Below are 13,457 nucleotides of genomic sequence, written 5' to 3' on the forward strand. Positions count from 1 at the left end.
TTTATACACTTGGGTGCTATATTTATGGCCAAAAAGCTTTGTAGAGATCGGACTATAAATACCGATGCTAATCAATGATCACAGTGAAACCGCAGCGTAAATGGCGTGCGAGCGTACATTATTCAGCAAATGGGTATAGAAGGAAGCTAGAATTTATGAAAGGTGGCTTGGCACGAGGCTTAGCGTACTTTCTATTCGTCTACTCCCAACTAGAGCATTGTTTACTTGTTTTTTTTTTTTGTTTTGGCTACTGTTTTTATGGCCATGAACGTGGCGGAGCCCAGGAGCAGGTTTTTTTTGGGCCTGTAGCTGTTGTTGTTGGACGCAAGGTCCATTTGTTCTTTTGGCATTTAGAAGACAATGGGCATATTTTCGCTACTAAGCGGCTTAGCTCGTATCGCGGGAGTTACATACTGTCCTAAGCAGTATCTGTATTTATGGCTGTCTAATGTCTTGTTGCCATTTGTTGTGCACTTAAGCCAACATACGCTTTCATATGTTGGCCGGCTCTGGAATTGATGGGCTCATCAGCTGGGCTCCAGTTTTATGGCACGATGAACTTCGAGGATATAAGCTGCTTGACCCAACTGTACATAGTCAAAGCTTGGCAGCTTGAAGTGCATGTCGCCAGCATCAGCAAATGAGCAAAAACTGCACATAAATGGCAAAACTTCCGCTTGAACATCAAAGACAGTGCCGGAAACAGCAAGCACTGGAAACTGGGTCTGTCCAAACATGTCGCCAGCTTGGTGGCACTCAAAATAAATGCCAAGCAAAAAACATGTACACTGACATTGCTGACTCCTTCCAACTTGCTCCATCTATCTCTCACACATAGATACACACACACACACACACACACACACACACACACTTTTAATAAAGCCCCTCCTGTTGTGGTTCGTGTCACCCAACGCTTCATCGTTTGTAGGTATAAGTATTGTTATTAACCATTCTACACTTAAGCCTCGAGCCTCCAGCTTACTTTAAGATAATATGAACTATATTATTAATCATAATGCTTAACAGGGAGAATGTTCTTTAATTTGATATTTTTATTAATTTTATGATACAGCTAATAGAGTATATGCACTTCGTGGCGTTAATGTTAGCCATGTAATTCGTTTTTCCTTTAGTTCTTATTTCCCGACAAAATTGGCTTAAACTCTTGCAAGTTCATAAAACAAACAACAAAATATGAAAAGTTGCAAGTGGCAGCAGCAGCAGCACCACCAATAACTTTGCCATTGTCTGCAATGACGTTGCCTGAACTTGAAATTTACGTTAGTTAAATTATCAAGTTTGGCGGGGCGATGACTTGCCCCAAAAGTTTTCAAGAGAAATGCATTTTTTGATTATGATTTTGACCGAGCTTCGAATGCGTCCTACTGGACTCCTTCAACCAAGGCCAAAACGTGCTGCAATGTGTGGTTTTAAGAAATCTGCTCAAAGTGGTTTTTATGTGTGCTGCCACATGACATAATTTGCTATTAGCTGCTGCTGTATGTGTGTGTGTGTGTGTGTGTGTGATGGCGTCTGGCATAAACGCCGCAAAGTATACTATAATTCACTGAGGCACATTGCCACCTACACACACACACTCACAGACAGCTGCTTCAATACGTTGGAATAACCTATGTGTGTGTAATTTGGCTTAAGTTAACCAACAAAGTTGTCCCAGGTTACAAAAACTTGTTAGCCAGTTGATATGTGGGCGATTTAAGCGGGTTAAATGTGTGTTACAGGAAACGTTTACAATAAAATATGCACCAGAGTACGCGAACAGCCACAAGTTTCAGCTAAATGTATCAATTCTCAATAGATGCATACATAAATATATATGTATATATGTGTAATGTGTTGCTCTTTTTATTAATTTACATATTCCGATTGAATGTTTTTATCATTTCATTTATCAACTATAGGCTAGTTTATTATTAATGAATACATAACAAAACAATTTATCAAATAAGTTGAAATTTAAAAATTTTATGCGTTATTGCCAATGTTTTCAGACTAACTTCGATGGAGGTCGGGAACGGCGTTCTGGGTAAGCAGTGTCGGCAAATACTTTTCAAGCTGTGCACAATTTTCTTTTGAGCTCTTCGTGGGCGGGGCAGAAGGGGGAGGGTAAGTTGGATTCAATCGTTTAAATGTATGGAACACGACAACTGCGAGCAGAGCAAAACGTGTCTAATTTAAAATAAACTATATTAAATATACGTACGCATATACATATTCATATATAAATATAGAGGCTATTTAGTACTGATTGCTTACAATTTAAGTCTATTCCTGATTCAGGTTCTTGATCACGTAATTAACAATGAGTGCAAATATTGCAAAACAGATTATAATCACCAGGTTCGAATAGATCGACTGCCAATTTAAATAGGAATTCCGTGCGCTGTTCTTGAGCGCAGCGGCACCACCACTGCCGACATCCGCACTTGCAGCAGTACCTACCGCCAGCCCGTCACTGGGGCTACCATCCGTTGGCAATGGCAGTTGCCCATTGGCACTACTGGCATTTTTGTTACGTTTATCAATGGCAACGGCACTGCCGTTAGCCAAACCATTCGCGCGCGAAGAAGAGCTGGTGCCCGGCTTACCAGCGGTAGCTGCTGCCTGGGTGCTCTGTAAACGTAACTTTATCTCGTTGACAATGTCCGGAAACAGCTCACAGAAGTTGGCATTGCGCAGGTTAAATGCAAGCGATTTCTGGGCAAACATTTGCTTGTCATAGCTCGACGACTCTATGGAGCCCAGTGTGGGTGTACTCTCTAGCTACAAAGTAAAGAAAACAAAGGTCAACTAAATAGAACGAGTAGAATGTATATGCAGAAATCTTACCATAAAACTCAGCAGACCTGTGAGTATAGTGCCCACACACCAAGTCGGATTCCATGTGTCAGGATGAAAGTCTACAAGATATAAACGCTATTATTTTATCAGCTATAAAGCGGGTAAGTTGCCAAAATCCTTTTGAAAACTCTAGGATTGAGGCATCTGTCTATAGCCCGGAATGGAGTTAAAAATTACCTGAAATGCTTAAACACAGTCTAGTATTTGTTTTGAAGCGTCCATTCGGCGTTAGCATATAAATTGATGGTGGCTTAAAAGGAAACTCTCTTGGAAAGAGCAGCGTGCCGTGATAGTATCCGCCATAATATGGTGAGTCCTCGGGCCCTTTGACACAATAGTGCCATTCCAGAATGTTATTTGGCAGCGGCTCAGCGGTGATGTACGGCAACGGGTCGCGCTTTAAGCGCATGTAATCCTGTTTCATGCGAGACACGGCCGTGGGCTGTTTGCGGGCGGCCGACCCGGACGCCGTCGACGAGGACATTTTCGTTAAATAATTTTTGACCCGTTTGCTGTTCCTTGAAATGAAACTGATGCAACATAAATAAAAAAAAATATGTTGGCATATATTACACACGCACACTGACTAATATCTTTATAACATCAAATAATTGTGCTGATAACAATAATGTTAGTTGGCTATAATTGTCAGATTGTATTTTCGTGTATTGTGGGTGTGTGTGTGTGTGCGTTTGTGTAAAACACCCACTGCCAAGAACGGAAGTGCAAAAATTACACGTGGCCTATTGCATTGGGGGTGGGCACTCCTTAAGCTTGGCAGCCGTTTAATTTCCTGCTCGCCGTGATTTGCGCTCGTTTTGTTTGCCGCTAGTCAAGTTTACTTTATGTGCGGCGTGCCTTTTGTTAGTTGTTTGCTTAGCTCACCAATCGAATTGTGTTTCCTTGTTGTTGCTATCGTAATTGCAATTTACAGCTAGGTCACAGCTGCCCAGCGAAAATGTGTGAAAACAACACAAACACAGCGGATTGATGCAAGTTGCATTCGACTTTTGTCTTTGTTGTCCGAAGCCTATGATTTGTGTTTCTCCAATGTGCGGTCTTTGCTTTGGCTTAGCCTATTGTTAAATTATGGAATATTTCAATGTAAATTTATTTGAAGTTCGTAAAACTGCAATTTGTATTGTAAAAAATTTCTCTTGACGTCGTTCTAGGTAAATAAAGTTGTAAAGCGAATGAAAATAGTGTTTAATAACGTTGCTCGGTTGCTTTCCGATAAATCTTTTGTCGGTATTCATTTTTTGGTATTTTTTTATGAGTGCTGCCAACCTGGCAATGAATTTGAAAATATCCAATATATGTGTGCAAATTTTTTATAACGTACCTTTGCTTACAAAACAAGTGAGCATTAATTGTGAGTCAAGATCTTAAACTTTAGTCAATGAATAAAATATTACATATGTTGAAATTACCTCGAAAAACCTTAGGCTATCATATACAATAGAATACATTATTGTTGTCGATCAATTGATAAAGGCTTTGCAATATATATGTACATGTGCGTATACAAACATACAAATGATAACCCGCTATTGCGATTAAGCAGTGTAGACTTTGTTGTTGGAACATTGAACGGCAAGAGTGTGGTGAGGGCTATTACGACGCTCCAAAGACTAGATTGCTTATCAGAGCGCTGGGCTTGCCGACGGCCAGATGAAAAACAGTTGCTGCTTGAACAGCGAAAAGTGCAGTCGGTGGTCGTTTCGTTAGCTATTAAATGGGATCTATAGGAAAAATCGGGTTTCTTGGCGGTGGCAACATGGCCAAAGCCTTGGCAAAAGGCTTTATAGCCGCAGGTAAACCCATTTCGATTACTTTTATTACCATTATTCAACTCAGAAAACTGTTGACCAAGGTCTGACCAAACCCAGCGGCATCATAGCCAGTGTACATCCGGCGGACAAGGTATCACAGCAATCCTTTCAATCTCTGGGCATCGAAACACTAGTCGAGAACGCACCCGTCGTGGAGAAATCTGAGATTGTTTTTGTCTCTGTCAAGCCGCAGGTGGTGCCCAAGGTGCTAGCAGAGATTAAGCCGTTAAGCGCAAATAAGCTTTTCCTTTCTGTAGCCATGGGCATCACATTGAAGAGCCTCGAGTCCAGTTTGTCAACGCAATCGCGAGTTATACGCGTCATGCCAAATACCCCGGCTTTGGTCTGCTCCGGCTGTTCAGTCTACGTACGCGGCAGCCAGGCGAGCGATGCAGATGCACAAGTCACCCAGCGCCTACTTGAGGCTGTTGGCACGTGCGAAGCCTGTGATGAGTCGCAGCTGGACATAGTCACAGCCCTGAGTGGTAGTGGGCCCGCCTATGTGTTCGTAATGATCGAAGCGCTAGCCGATGGAGCTGTGCATATGGGCATGCCCAGAGATCTGGCCTATCGCTTGGCAGCACAGACAGTTCTGGGTGCCGGCCACATGGTACGTGAAGGCGCCACACATCCCGGGCAGCTAAAAGACAACGTAACCAGTCCGGCTGGCTCAACGGCAGCAGCATTGAGGCATCTCGAGCGATCAGGTACGTACATAGCATCGCACTTGATAAAGAGAAGGCGATTATCACTGCACTTTGCAGGTTTTCGTGCGGCAGTCGCTGGGGCGGTGGAGGCTGCAACGCTGCGCTGCCGGCAGATCTCGGGCGAGCAGACGTAGAAGCAATAAATAGGTTTTGTTTTTTTGTTTTCATAATAATTAAAGTACTCAACACATTTTGTCATAAAACTTTTACTATACAACTGAGACTTAGAACTTTTTGCGCTTCTTGGCGCGTGCCAGTTCATTAAGTTCGCCCTGCTGTACGGAGGCTTCCTGGTAGATACGTTTGACCTTTTCATGACGTTCCTTATCACTGCAATGGAAAATTTTAAAATGTTAGCAAAGGTCTTATGTTGAAATTCGCATACACTCACCTTTGTAACTGCTGTTTCAGCTTCAGATCTTGCACAAAGGCTGTGTCTCTACGTATTTCGCGAATAGCGCCCTTCTTTTCACGCTTGATTTTGTGCAGCAGCTTAGCGCGCTCCTCCTTCTGTTTGGACATTTTGGGTCGTCGCTTATCGTCATAGACCACCTCAAAGCGAGGCTCCAGCAGACGCAAGGCCTTTGGCTTCTTGTCGGGTGGAGCCAGAGGCTTCATTTTCTTCGCCGCTACACACTCCAGCGTAGACTTTGCTTCTGCAAAGTGCTGCTGCACATGTTTGGGATAATGCTTAAACGGCAGAAGTTCCATTAGAGGCAAAAAAGGACTGGCCAAAAAGCAGGCTCCCGTGTGCTCGCCTATCTGCTCCTCAAAGATTTGCTTAACCAGACGCAACGTTATGTCCAGAGCTCGCACCTTAAAGTCCAAGGTTATTGTGTGCGTAACCAGATCTGCAGCCTGCAGCTTCTGTGACTCAAGCGTTTTACTTTCGCTCGTGGCTGGTATTGCCAACAATTTGCAAAAGGGTCCATCGCGCTCAAATGGCGGCGCAATCTCTATCTGGTCAACCTGGGGCTTGGGTATGGCCATGTGCACTATGCCCAGCAAAAAGTTAAAAACTGCCGGGAGCAGGCGCTTGGAACGCGACCCGAACTCCAGGGCAATGGTGATTATAAACAGACCCATGGCAATGTCCTGGCGGGTTCGTACGCGCGCTCTCGACAGTATATGCTGCATGAAAATGTACGTGGGAGTGGCCAATGGATGACGAAAGTCCGAAGTGGAATACAGATTCGAGACAATCTTAAAGTAGATAAGCGTGTCTAGCGTAGGATACACTTTGTGATTCTTCCGGTACTCAGCATACTTTTCCCTAATCACATCCAGCAATGTATTAGACATGCGGTCCGGATTCAGATGTGTGAGGTCATACAGATGCGGCATAAGCTGCGCAACCAGCTGGAAATGTAAGCGAATGTCCTGCTCGCTGGCATCCTCGAACATGTCCTTAATATACTGTAGCAGAAACGCGTAGAGTTTAACCACATTCTCACGATTAACGCCCTCCAGTTTGGGATGATTGCACTTAATGATGCGCTCTACAATGGTGACCTGTTGCGTAGGCGTATACTTGGCCAGAAGCTCGGTGAAGTCCTCATATGTCTTAGCCATTTTAATAGTGTAGGGTATGCTGGTGTCTACCGTTTCAGAAGTTTTCTGCTTTTGGGGTTTGCTTTTATTTTTGGGTTGTGGTGCTTCATCTTGATCCGATTCGCTGTCCGACTCTTTCAGGTCACTTAAGTTATCCACATCAGAATCGCTATCAGTTTCTTCTTCATCATCATCGTCATTCTCACCATCTTCTTCACTCTCGTCATCTTTTTCATCGCTCTGCCCGGTTGCATCACCCGCTTCCTTTTTGCTATTCAGATGCGTGCCAAGGTTGCCGTCCAAATCGTAGGCTAAAATATCGTCGCCATCATCCTCGTTGCCCGCCGCAAAGTAGCCATCATCCAAATCGTCAGCTGATCGATGTGGGATCTGTACATTTGCTTCCTGCTCTTCACCATCCGCTTTCATGCGCCGCAACCGTTCATTTTCCAGTTTATCCAGACGAGCAGCCTCCTGTTTGGCCAGCTCTTCGGGGTTTATGAGCTTGTCTGTGACACTGCCACGCGGTTCAAAAATCATCTCTTTTAGCAGCTTGTCATATGCATCTGGAGGAGGCTTTTCGTGCTGCTCATCTTTGGTTGCCTTTGCTACCAGCGGCAACAGCTCCTTGTAATTTGCATCTAACTTTTCCGTAAGATCATAGACTTCATCCTTATCCTTCGCAATTTCATTTTTCCGTCGTTTTTGTTCACTTATCATTTCTTCTATGGCCGTTTGACGATCTTCCGGCGTGTCGCCGTCACCGCCAAAATGCGCGGTGGAAGTAAACTCAGCTGTAAAACTAAAATAAAAAACCCATTTTATGACTATTATACTGCAAATACGTACCGTTAAGACCCTCATCGTCGATATCCTCGTCATCTGAACGCTCGTCTCTGTACTGCTCAATCTCCTCAAGCGTTTGACCTCTATGTGTGAGCAACTCGTCGTCATTCAAGTTAAACTTTTCTGCCTTGTTTGAGGCGCGCACTTGAGCCAATTTCTCAGACAGAAATCGTGCATTCATCACAGACTCTGTCAGCTGGTCGCCGCTTAGATGTTTACCAATGCGATGGTCCACAAATTTGTTGGTTTTGTGCTTAATCGCATATTGCCGGCCGAGTGTTTCAGAGCGTTTCTGCAGGGCTTTAGCACGGGAAACACCAGGCAAGCCTCGATCATGCTTGCAAATCCGACCTAGGATCTTAAATTTTTCCTTGTTCACGTGCACGTCAAACGGGTTCAAGCGCTTGGCAGTTTGGGCTATTGCAGTGTCGAAGGGATTACTGCTTTTAACTGATTTCTTAGAATACACTGCATCGGCGTTTGACTTTTTGGTCTTTGCACCCATTCTACTTATCTACTTAAAACAATGAGTGCATGCGGAAAATGAAAACAAATGCAGCACACGTGCGTTAGATCTATCGATAGGCTTAATCGATATATTATTAATGTTGATAGGTAAATATAAGCAACTTTAATCCGGCTTGTAAGCTTCTCGACTGTTTTTTTTTTTTCAAATTAGCCTAGCAAGTATTAAGCGAAATTCTGCTTAAAGCTGGAGTGTGGCACATTTAAGGTTAATATTATTAAATCAAATATTAAAAGAGAAAAATTACATGGGGGCAGAACTACAAAGGCAAGGTGAGCGGCAGGAAGGAACGGCAAGCAAAACTCTAAACTACTGCACGATAGTATATCGCTTAGAAAATATATCGCATATTTCACATATGCTATGTATCCGACTATGTAATCGATTCATCGCTGAAAATTATACAGCTCTACCAGCAAAAACATCCCTGTTTGGATATGTACATCTGTGTGTGAGGTTTTCGGCGAAAACCAGCGTTTAAAACTTTGGATATATTTGTAAATGTGCATATAAAATATGAAAATAGTGAAAATACTTGAGTTAAGCAAGTAACATCTCAGATATATATATTTAGTATTAACCTGCAACATATAGTTGCAGCAAATAATTGCCGCTTGCCACGCAATTCTGCTTTGATATTGTAATTGCATTGGTATTGGTGAGCTGTGTGAGGCCGCCGTGTACGTGCGGCACTTCGGCGGTGGTAAAATATTTCATTTTATGTAAACTGGACATAAGTTTTTGGAAAATCGTCGGGAAAATATAAGTTTTCCAACAATTATATAATGAGTGCAACGCCACCAGAACTGCTGCAGCTGCAGCTGCCCATCGGAGGTGGTAAGGAAAAAGAAGCCAACGGTGGAAATGACAATGACTACCGAAGTCGCGATAAGGAGCGTTCGCGTTCCAGAGATCGTGGCAGGGATAAGGAAAAGGATAAAGAGCGCGAGAAAAAACGAAGGTAAGTGTTGGATGCTCACAATTTTTCTAGTCGCTGATCGAGCAATATCTTTGCAGAGATCGAGAACGTGGCAGCAAGGATCGAGATAGCCGTCGACGTGATAGCCGTGAACGGGACAGGGACCGTGATCGTGGTCGTGATCGTGATCGTGATTCCCAATCGCACCGCAGCCGCTCAAATAACCATGATGACAGTGACAGACGTAAGAAACGCTCGCGGAGCAAGGATCGTGATCGCAGACGCGAACGGGATCGCGAATCACGCTCAAGACGCAGCGGGTCACGTGGTGGAGGAAACCGCGATGAATACGATCGCAATCGCAGACGACGCTCCAATAGTCGCAGCTATGACCGGCGTCGTAATGAAAGGAGCAATGAATCGCAACGGAATAGCCGAGAGCGGAGCAGTCGGGAGCGCAGCAGTCGTGAGCGCACATATGTGAATCCATTTGACACTTCGAACAGTCGCAACTTATTGCATGACCAGGAGTCTCGAATACCGTCTCTGTTCGAGCGCCATCACCAACAGCCGCAGCTGGAGTCTATTAGAGAGGAACCCAGTTCGCGCTTCGATCTTTCACAGACCATTCAGGATCTTATGAGCAATGTGGGTAACAACAAAAGCTTTGCATCACTATTTAGCAACCAGAACAGCAATGATTCCATGAGCAATGGAATCTCGGAGAACTCAAGTAGGTGTTGCGGAAAGATTTTTAAAACAATAATTGAATACTTATTTGGTTTAAATTGTCAGTGGACAGCGCAGCGGAACGCAAGCGAAAGCGAAAATCTCGATGGGGTGGAACTGAAAAGGACAAGACATTCATACCGGGCATGCCCACAATTTTGCCCTCAACGTTGGATCCGGCACAGCAAGAAGCCTACTTAGGTAACGTCGCTATATTCATATGAATTGTAGTTAGATAACAACTAAGTTAGTTTGTAAGGTTAGATATAAGCCTAATGACAACTAATGAGAAAAACAAACACAGCCACAAATAGTCGCGGGGAGATCACAGTAAGCGTTACCGTTATCCACCACAGTTAGAAGTCCATGTCAGAGGGCCGGACGTGCGAGCAAGCGTAAAACCACAACAAAATTGCATTGAGCACACTATAATAATCTCTCGTTCTCTTTTTGAAGGGATTCCGGCGTGTGACACAAACGACACGAGTTCCAAACGGCTAGATAATAACCTTATCTTATTGCCCAAAGAGAAATACATGAACCAATCCAATCAACCTACAAATCAAATAAATCGATCAATAATCTTATTAATTGTAACGCTCACAAATTTTCAGTTAGCTTAGGCACGCGTCGGCGCTGTCGTCTGTAAAACGGAAACACAAATATCTATCAGGCTCATAGAGAAATAATGTTATCGGTCTCCCCTAGCCCACCACTTATTGATATACAACATATATAAATCTGTTTCTTTCTCTCCTACAAAATTAGCATTTAACATTTACTAATGTCGAGGTTGCGCTCGATTTTCTTTCTTCTTCTCTAACGACTTCTAATTACAGTTCAATTTCAAATCGAGGAGATCAGCCGCAAGCTGCGCACTGGCGATTTGGGCATTACGCAGACCCCGGAAGAAAGGTTTGAAACTGTTTATTCTCACACCACACTCATTTATCTACCCCCAAAAACGAAAGTGATCTAACACAGCTATTTTCCGGATATGGATGCGGATTTAGGTTTTGGGATTGCACCACGATCAACGGATGATGCAATTTGTACAGGTTTTACGCAGCATGTTCTGCAATGATAACGTGAAAATCATGATAATTATTTTTTATATATACATATATTCATTTCATAAAGTTTTCATCAACAGTCTTGCAGAGTGCCTTTTGTTGCAACAAATCTTAACTCTTACAAAACTTAACCAATATTTAAAATACACATTTAATTTTCCTGTTGATGATAGCGATTGTGAACGTCTTTAAAATTCTATAAATAACTTAAATAATTTCTGGGTGAAGGCATACGGTCTACGGTTCAAACAGGTCAAAGGACATTAATACAGTATCCAGTGTTTTAATCGCAAATCCCGGGCAATGGGGGCTGTTTGGAAAGAAACACTAATGCCGATTTTTAGGCAATATTCTTATATGATTTTGTTTTGTTTTTCAACTAATGCTAGCCTTAATTTATAATTTTAAAACTTTTGAAGGGATTTATATTGGTGTCAGACAGCGTTTTAGATTCGACTCCCGAGAAGTGTAAGCGTCTGGCAATCTAATCTAATCAGATTTTACATTATAATAATGTCAATTTCTTCTCTTCCTCAAAGCCGTGAGCGTCCAATACTTAATGCACGTCTTACAGAAATATGAGCCCATTTTACAGAAGCGTGCTGCCAAGCAACAACAGACCAGCCACAAAAAAATGCATATATAAATATGTGTAGACACAAGTGTGCGACAAATCGAATCAAATCCAAGCGAATTAATCAAAATTCTTCTTTTCTCAATTCAGCGAATTTTTCTAATCAAAACTTGCTAATTATGTTGATTAATAAATGATGATTTGCCAATTACAGGATTTATGATATACGATAATCCATATAAAATATTTGAAATACTATAATGTAGTACAATAAGATCATTAAGTTTAGCCAATTGTATATTGTTAGCGTCGTGAATACGCCCATTTCAAAAATACCGTCTTTTCGTTTCTTTTGCTCATTCGCAGGTCGCCTTCCCCGGAGCCCATTTACAGTTCTGATGGCAAGCGTTTGAACACGCGCGAGTTTCGCTATCGCAAGCGCTTAGAAGAGCAGCGCCATCAGCTTATAGTCAAGATGCAGGCTGTTAATCCAGAGTTTAAGCCGCCAGCTGATTACAAGTAATTATATAAATTATAATTTTTAATTGCTACGCTAAACGGTTTCTCATTTCAACTTGCAGGCCACCTGTTACGCGTGTCAGCGACAAGGTTCTGATTCCGCAAGAGCAGCATCCGGACATAAACTTTGTGGGCCTGCTGATTGGACCTCGTGGCAACACACTAAAGGCCATGGAAAAGGATACCGGCGCTAAGATCATTATACGCGGTAAAGGCTCCGTCAAAGAGGGCAAAGTGGGTCGCAAGGATGGCCAACCTTTGCCGGGCGAAGATGAACCGCTGCACGCGTTTATTACAGCGCCCAATCCGGAGGCTGTGCGCAAGGCTGTTGACAAGATTAAGGACGTTATCCGGCAAGGCATCGAGGTGCCCGAGGGCCACAATGATCTGCGCCGCATGCAGCTGCGAGAACTGGCCCAGCTGAACGGCACGTTGCGAGAGAACGATATACAGCGCTGCACTTGTGGCTCTACGGATCACAAGTCTTGGCAGTGCCCCGATAAGCCGATCATAACCAACACCATTGTATGCACATCATGCGGCGGCACTGGTCACTTGACTAAAGATTGTCGTAATAAGCGTCCGGGCTCCGGTGCGCCGGGCATGGCCTGTGAGGATACCCAGGCCAAGATCGATGAGGAGTACATGAGCCTAATGGCGGAGCTGGGCGAGGGACCGCCGCCTTCCGCTGCTAAGGCTGATACGCCTGCCGCACCACAGCTGCATCGCGCTAGCTACAGCATCTTTGATAAGAAGCCGTCACAGATGCAGGCCATACAATCCCCACCCAACTCGTCACGCGATCATCAGCGCGAAATGGGCGGTGGTTGGGGCGGATCAACGCATGAGCATCAAATGAACATGGACCCAAGCATGGGCATGGAGCACGCTATGGGCTTGTCGCCATATGTGCCAGCACCACCTGTAGCGCAGGCACCACCAATGCCGCCACCGCTGATGCCTTGGATGAGTGCCCCGCAGCCGCCGCCACCGGCCTCTGAGCCCATGAATCCGCCAATACCGGGCACATTACCGCCGCTAATACCGCCGCCGCCTGGTACTAGTGCACCACCAATGCCACCATGGGCGAGCGGTTATCCTGGCTGGGGTACAGGTTATGTACCGCCACCTCCACCGCCGTGCGCACCGCCACCGCCATCGCTTAGCTTGTCGCAACCGCCACCGCCGCCGCCGCCATCTAACTGATCTTTTATGCATACCCCGCACATTTATAACTAGTGAACTATCACCCTTCTAATATCTATAAACTTCACACCTGAAAAAATTATGTAACTATTTAATTTGTATTTTATGCT

General features: G+C 44.0%; 4 protein-coding genes across 8 annotated transcripts; 2 read left to right on the forward strand and 2 right to left on the reverse strand.

Moving 5' to 3' along the window:
- Positions 1 to 1,865: 1,865 nt before the first annotated feature.
- Positions 1,866 to 4,036, reverse strand: LOC115771992 (ubiquitin-conjugating enzyme E2 J2). 4 transcript variants are annotated; one of them, XM_030717918.1, is made up of 5 exons: positions 3,751 to 4,036; positions 3,043 to 3,377; positions 2,854 to 2,924; positions 2,281 to 2,787; positions 1,866 to 2,193 (listed from the first exon to the last, which is right to left on the reverse strand). In XM_030717918.1, the coding sequence occupies exons 2-4, from the start codon at positions 3,347 to 3,349 to the stop codon at positions 2,290 to 2,292; spliced, it is 876 nt and encodes a 291-aa protein (XP_030573778.1). In that variant the 5' UTR covers positions 3,350 to 3,377; positions 3,751 to 4,036; the 3' UTR covers positions 1,866 to 2,193; positions 2,281 to 2,289. The 4 variants fall into 4 exon arrangements, with proteins under 4 accessions (XP_030573778.1, XP_030573777.1, XP_030573775.1 ...); XM_030717917.1 differs by having other exon boundaries at positions 3,043 to 3,383; XM_030717915.1 differs by having other exon boundaries at positions 1,867 to 2,171; positions 3,043 to 3,395.
- A 495-nt stretch (positions 4,037 to 4,531) lies between these two features.
- LOC115771932 (pyrroline-5-carboxylate reductase) lies at positions 4,532 to 5,602 on the forward strand. The gene is made up of 3 exons (XM_030717832.1): positions 4,532 to 4,679; positions 4,739 to 5,404; positions 5,462 to 5,602. The coding sequence occupies exons 1-3, from the start codon at positions 4,601 to 4,603 to the stop codon at positions 5,536 to 5,538; spliced, it is 822 nt and encodes a 273-aa protein (XP_030573692.1). The 5' UTR covers positions 4,532 to 4,600; the 3' UTR covers positions 5,539 to 5,602.
- LOC115771931 (nucleolar protein 14 homolog) lies at positions 5,595 to 8,362 on the reverse strand. The gene is made up of 3 exons (XM_030717831.1): positions 7,805 to 8,362; positions 5,796 to 7,749; positions 5,595 to 5,734 (listed from the first exon to the last, which is right to left on the reverse strand). Exons 1-3 carry the CDS (start codon positions 8,304 to 8,306, stop codon positions 5,629 to 5,631), a joined length of 2,562 nt encoding a protein of 853 aa, XP_030573691.1. The 5' UTR covers positions 8,307 to 8,362; the 3' UTR covers positions 5,595 to 5,628.
- A 352-nt stretch (positions 8,363 to 8,714) lies between these two features.
- Positions 8,715 to 13,441, forward strand: LOC115771731 (splicing factor 1). Of its 2 annotated transcripts, XM_030717556.1 has the most exons (6): positions 8,754 to 9,288; positions 9,345 to 9,979; positions 10,042 to 10,176; positions 10,815 to 10,890; positions 11,989 to 12,141; positions 12,204 to 13,441. In XM_030717556.1, the coding sequence occupies exons 1-6, from the start codon at positions 9,113 to 9,115 to the stop codon at positions 13,345 to 13,347; spliced, it is 2,319 nt and encodes a 772-aa protein (XP_030573416.1). In that variant the 5' UTR covers positions 8,754 to 9,112; the 3' UTR covers positions 13,348 to 13,441. The 2 variants fall into 2 exon arrangements, with proteins under 2 accessions (XP_030573417.1, XP_030573416.1); XM_030717557.1 differs by lacking the exons at positions 10,815 to 10,890; positions 12,204 to 13,441 and having other exon boundaries at positions 8,715 to 9,288; positions 11,989 to 12,126.
- The last annotated feature ends 16 nt before the right edge of the window (positions 13,442 to 13,457 follow it).

The sequence above is a fragment of the Drosophila novamexicana genome, unplaced genomic scaffold (assembly GCF_003285875.2).
Source record: "Drosophila novamexicana strain 15010-1031.04,08,12 unplaced genomic scaffold, DnovRS2.1 tig00000108-arrow-pilon, whole genome shotgun sequence".
Taxonomy (NCBI): Eukaryota; Metazoa; Arthropoda; class Insecta; order Diptera; family Drosophilidae; genus Drosophila; species Drosophila novamexicana.

Coding starts and splice junctions, on each gene's coding strand:
- LOC115771992 (XM_030717918.1), bottom strand. CDS start 3,349: ATGTCCTCGTCGACGGCGTCCGGGTCGGCCGCCCGCAAACAGCCCACG. Junction 2,925..3,042: donor ACTGTGTTTAAGCATTTCAG/GTAATTTTTAAC, acceptor TATATCTTGTAG/ACTTTCATCCTGACACATGG. Junction 2,788..2,853: donor CAGGTCTGCTGAGTTTTATG/GTAAGATTTCTG, acceptor TTTACTTTGTAG/CTAGAGAGTACACCCACACT.
- LOC115771932 (XM_030717832.1), top strand. CDS start 4,601: ATGGGATCTATAGGAAAAATCGGGTTTCTTGGCGGTGGCAACATGGCC. Junction 4,680..4,738: donor AAAAGGCTTTATAGCCGCAG/GTAAACCCATTT, acceptor CTGTTGACCAAG/GTCTGACCAAACCCAGCGGC. Junction 5,405..5,461: donor GAGGCATCTCGAGCGATCAG/GTACGTACATAG, acceptor TGCACTTTGCAG/GTTTTCGTGCGGCAGTCGCT.
- LOC115771931 (XM_030717831.1), bottom strand. CDS start 8,306: ATGGGTGCAAAGACCAAAAAGTCAAACGCCGATGCAGTGTATTCTAAG. Junction 7,750..7,804: donor CGACGATGAGGGTCTTAACG/GTACGTATTTGC, acceptor TTAGTTTTACAG/CTGAGTTTACTTCCACCGCG. Junction 5,735..5,795: donor CTGAAACAGCAGTTACAAAG/GTGAGTGTATGC, acceptor TTTCCATTGCAG/TGATAAGGAACGTCATGAAA.
- LOC115771731 (XM_030717556.1), top strand. CDS start 9,113: ATGAGTGCAACGCCACCAGAACTGCTGCAGCTGCAGCTGCCCATCGGA. Junction 10,177..10,814: donor ACAGCAAGAAGCCTACTTAG/GTAACGTCGCTA, acceptor TTCTAATTACAG/TTCAATTTCAAATCGAGGAG. Junction 10,891..11,988: donor ACGCAGACCCCGGAAGAAAG/GTTTGAAACTGT, acceptor GCTCATTCGCAG/GTCGCCTTCCCCGGAGCCCA.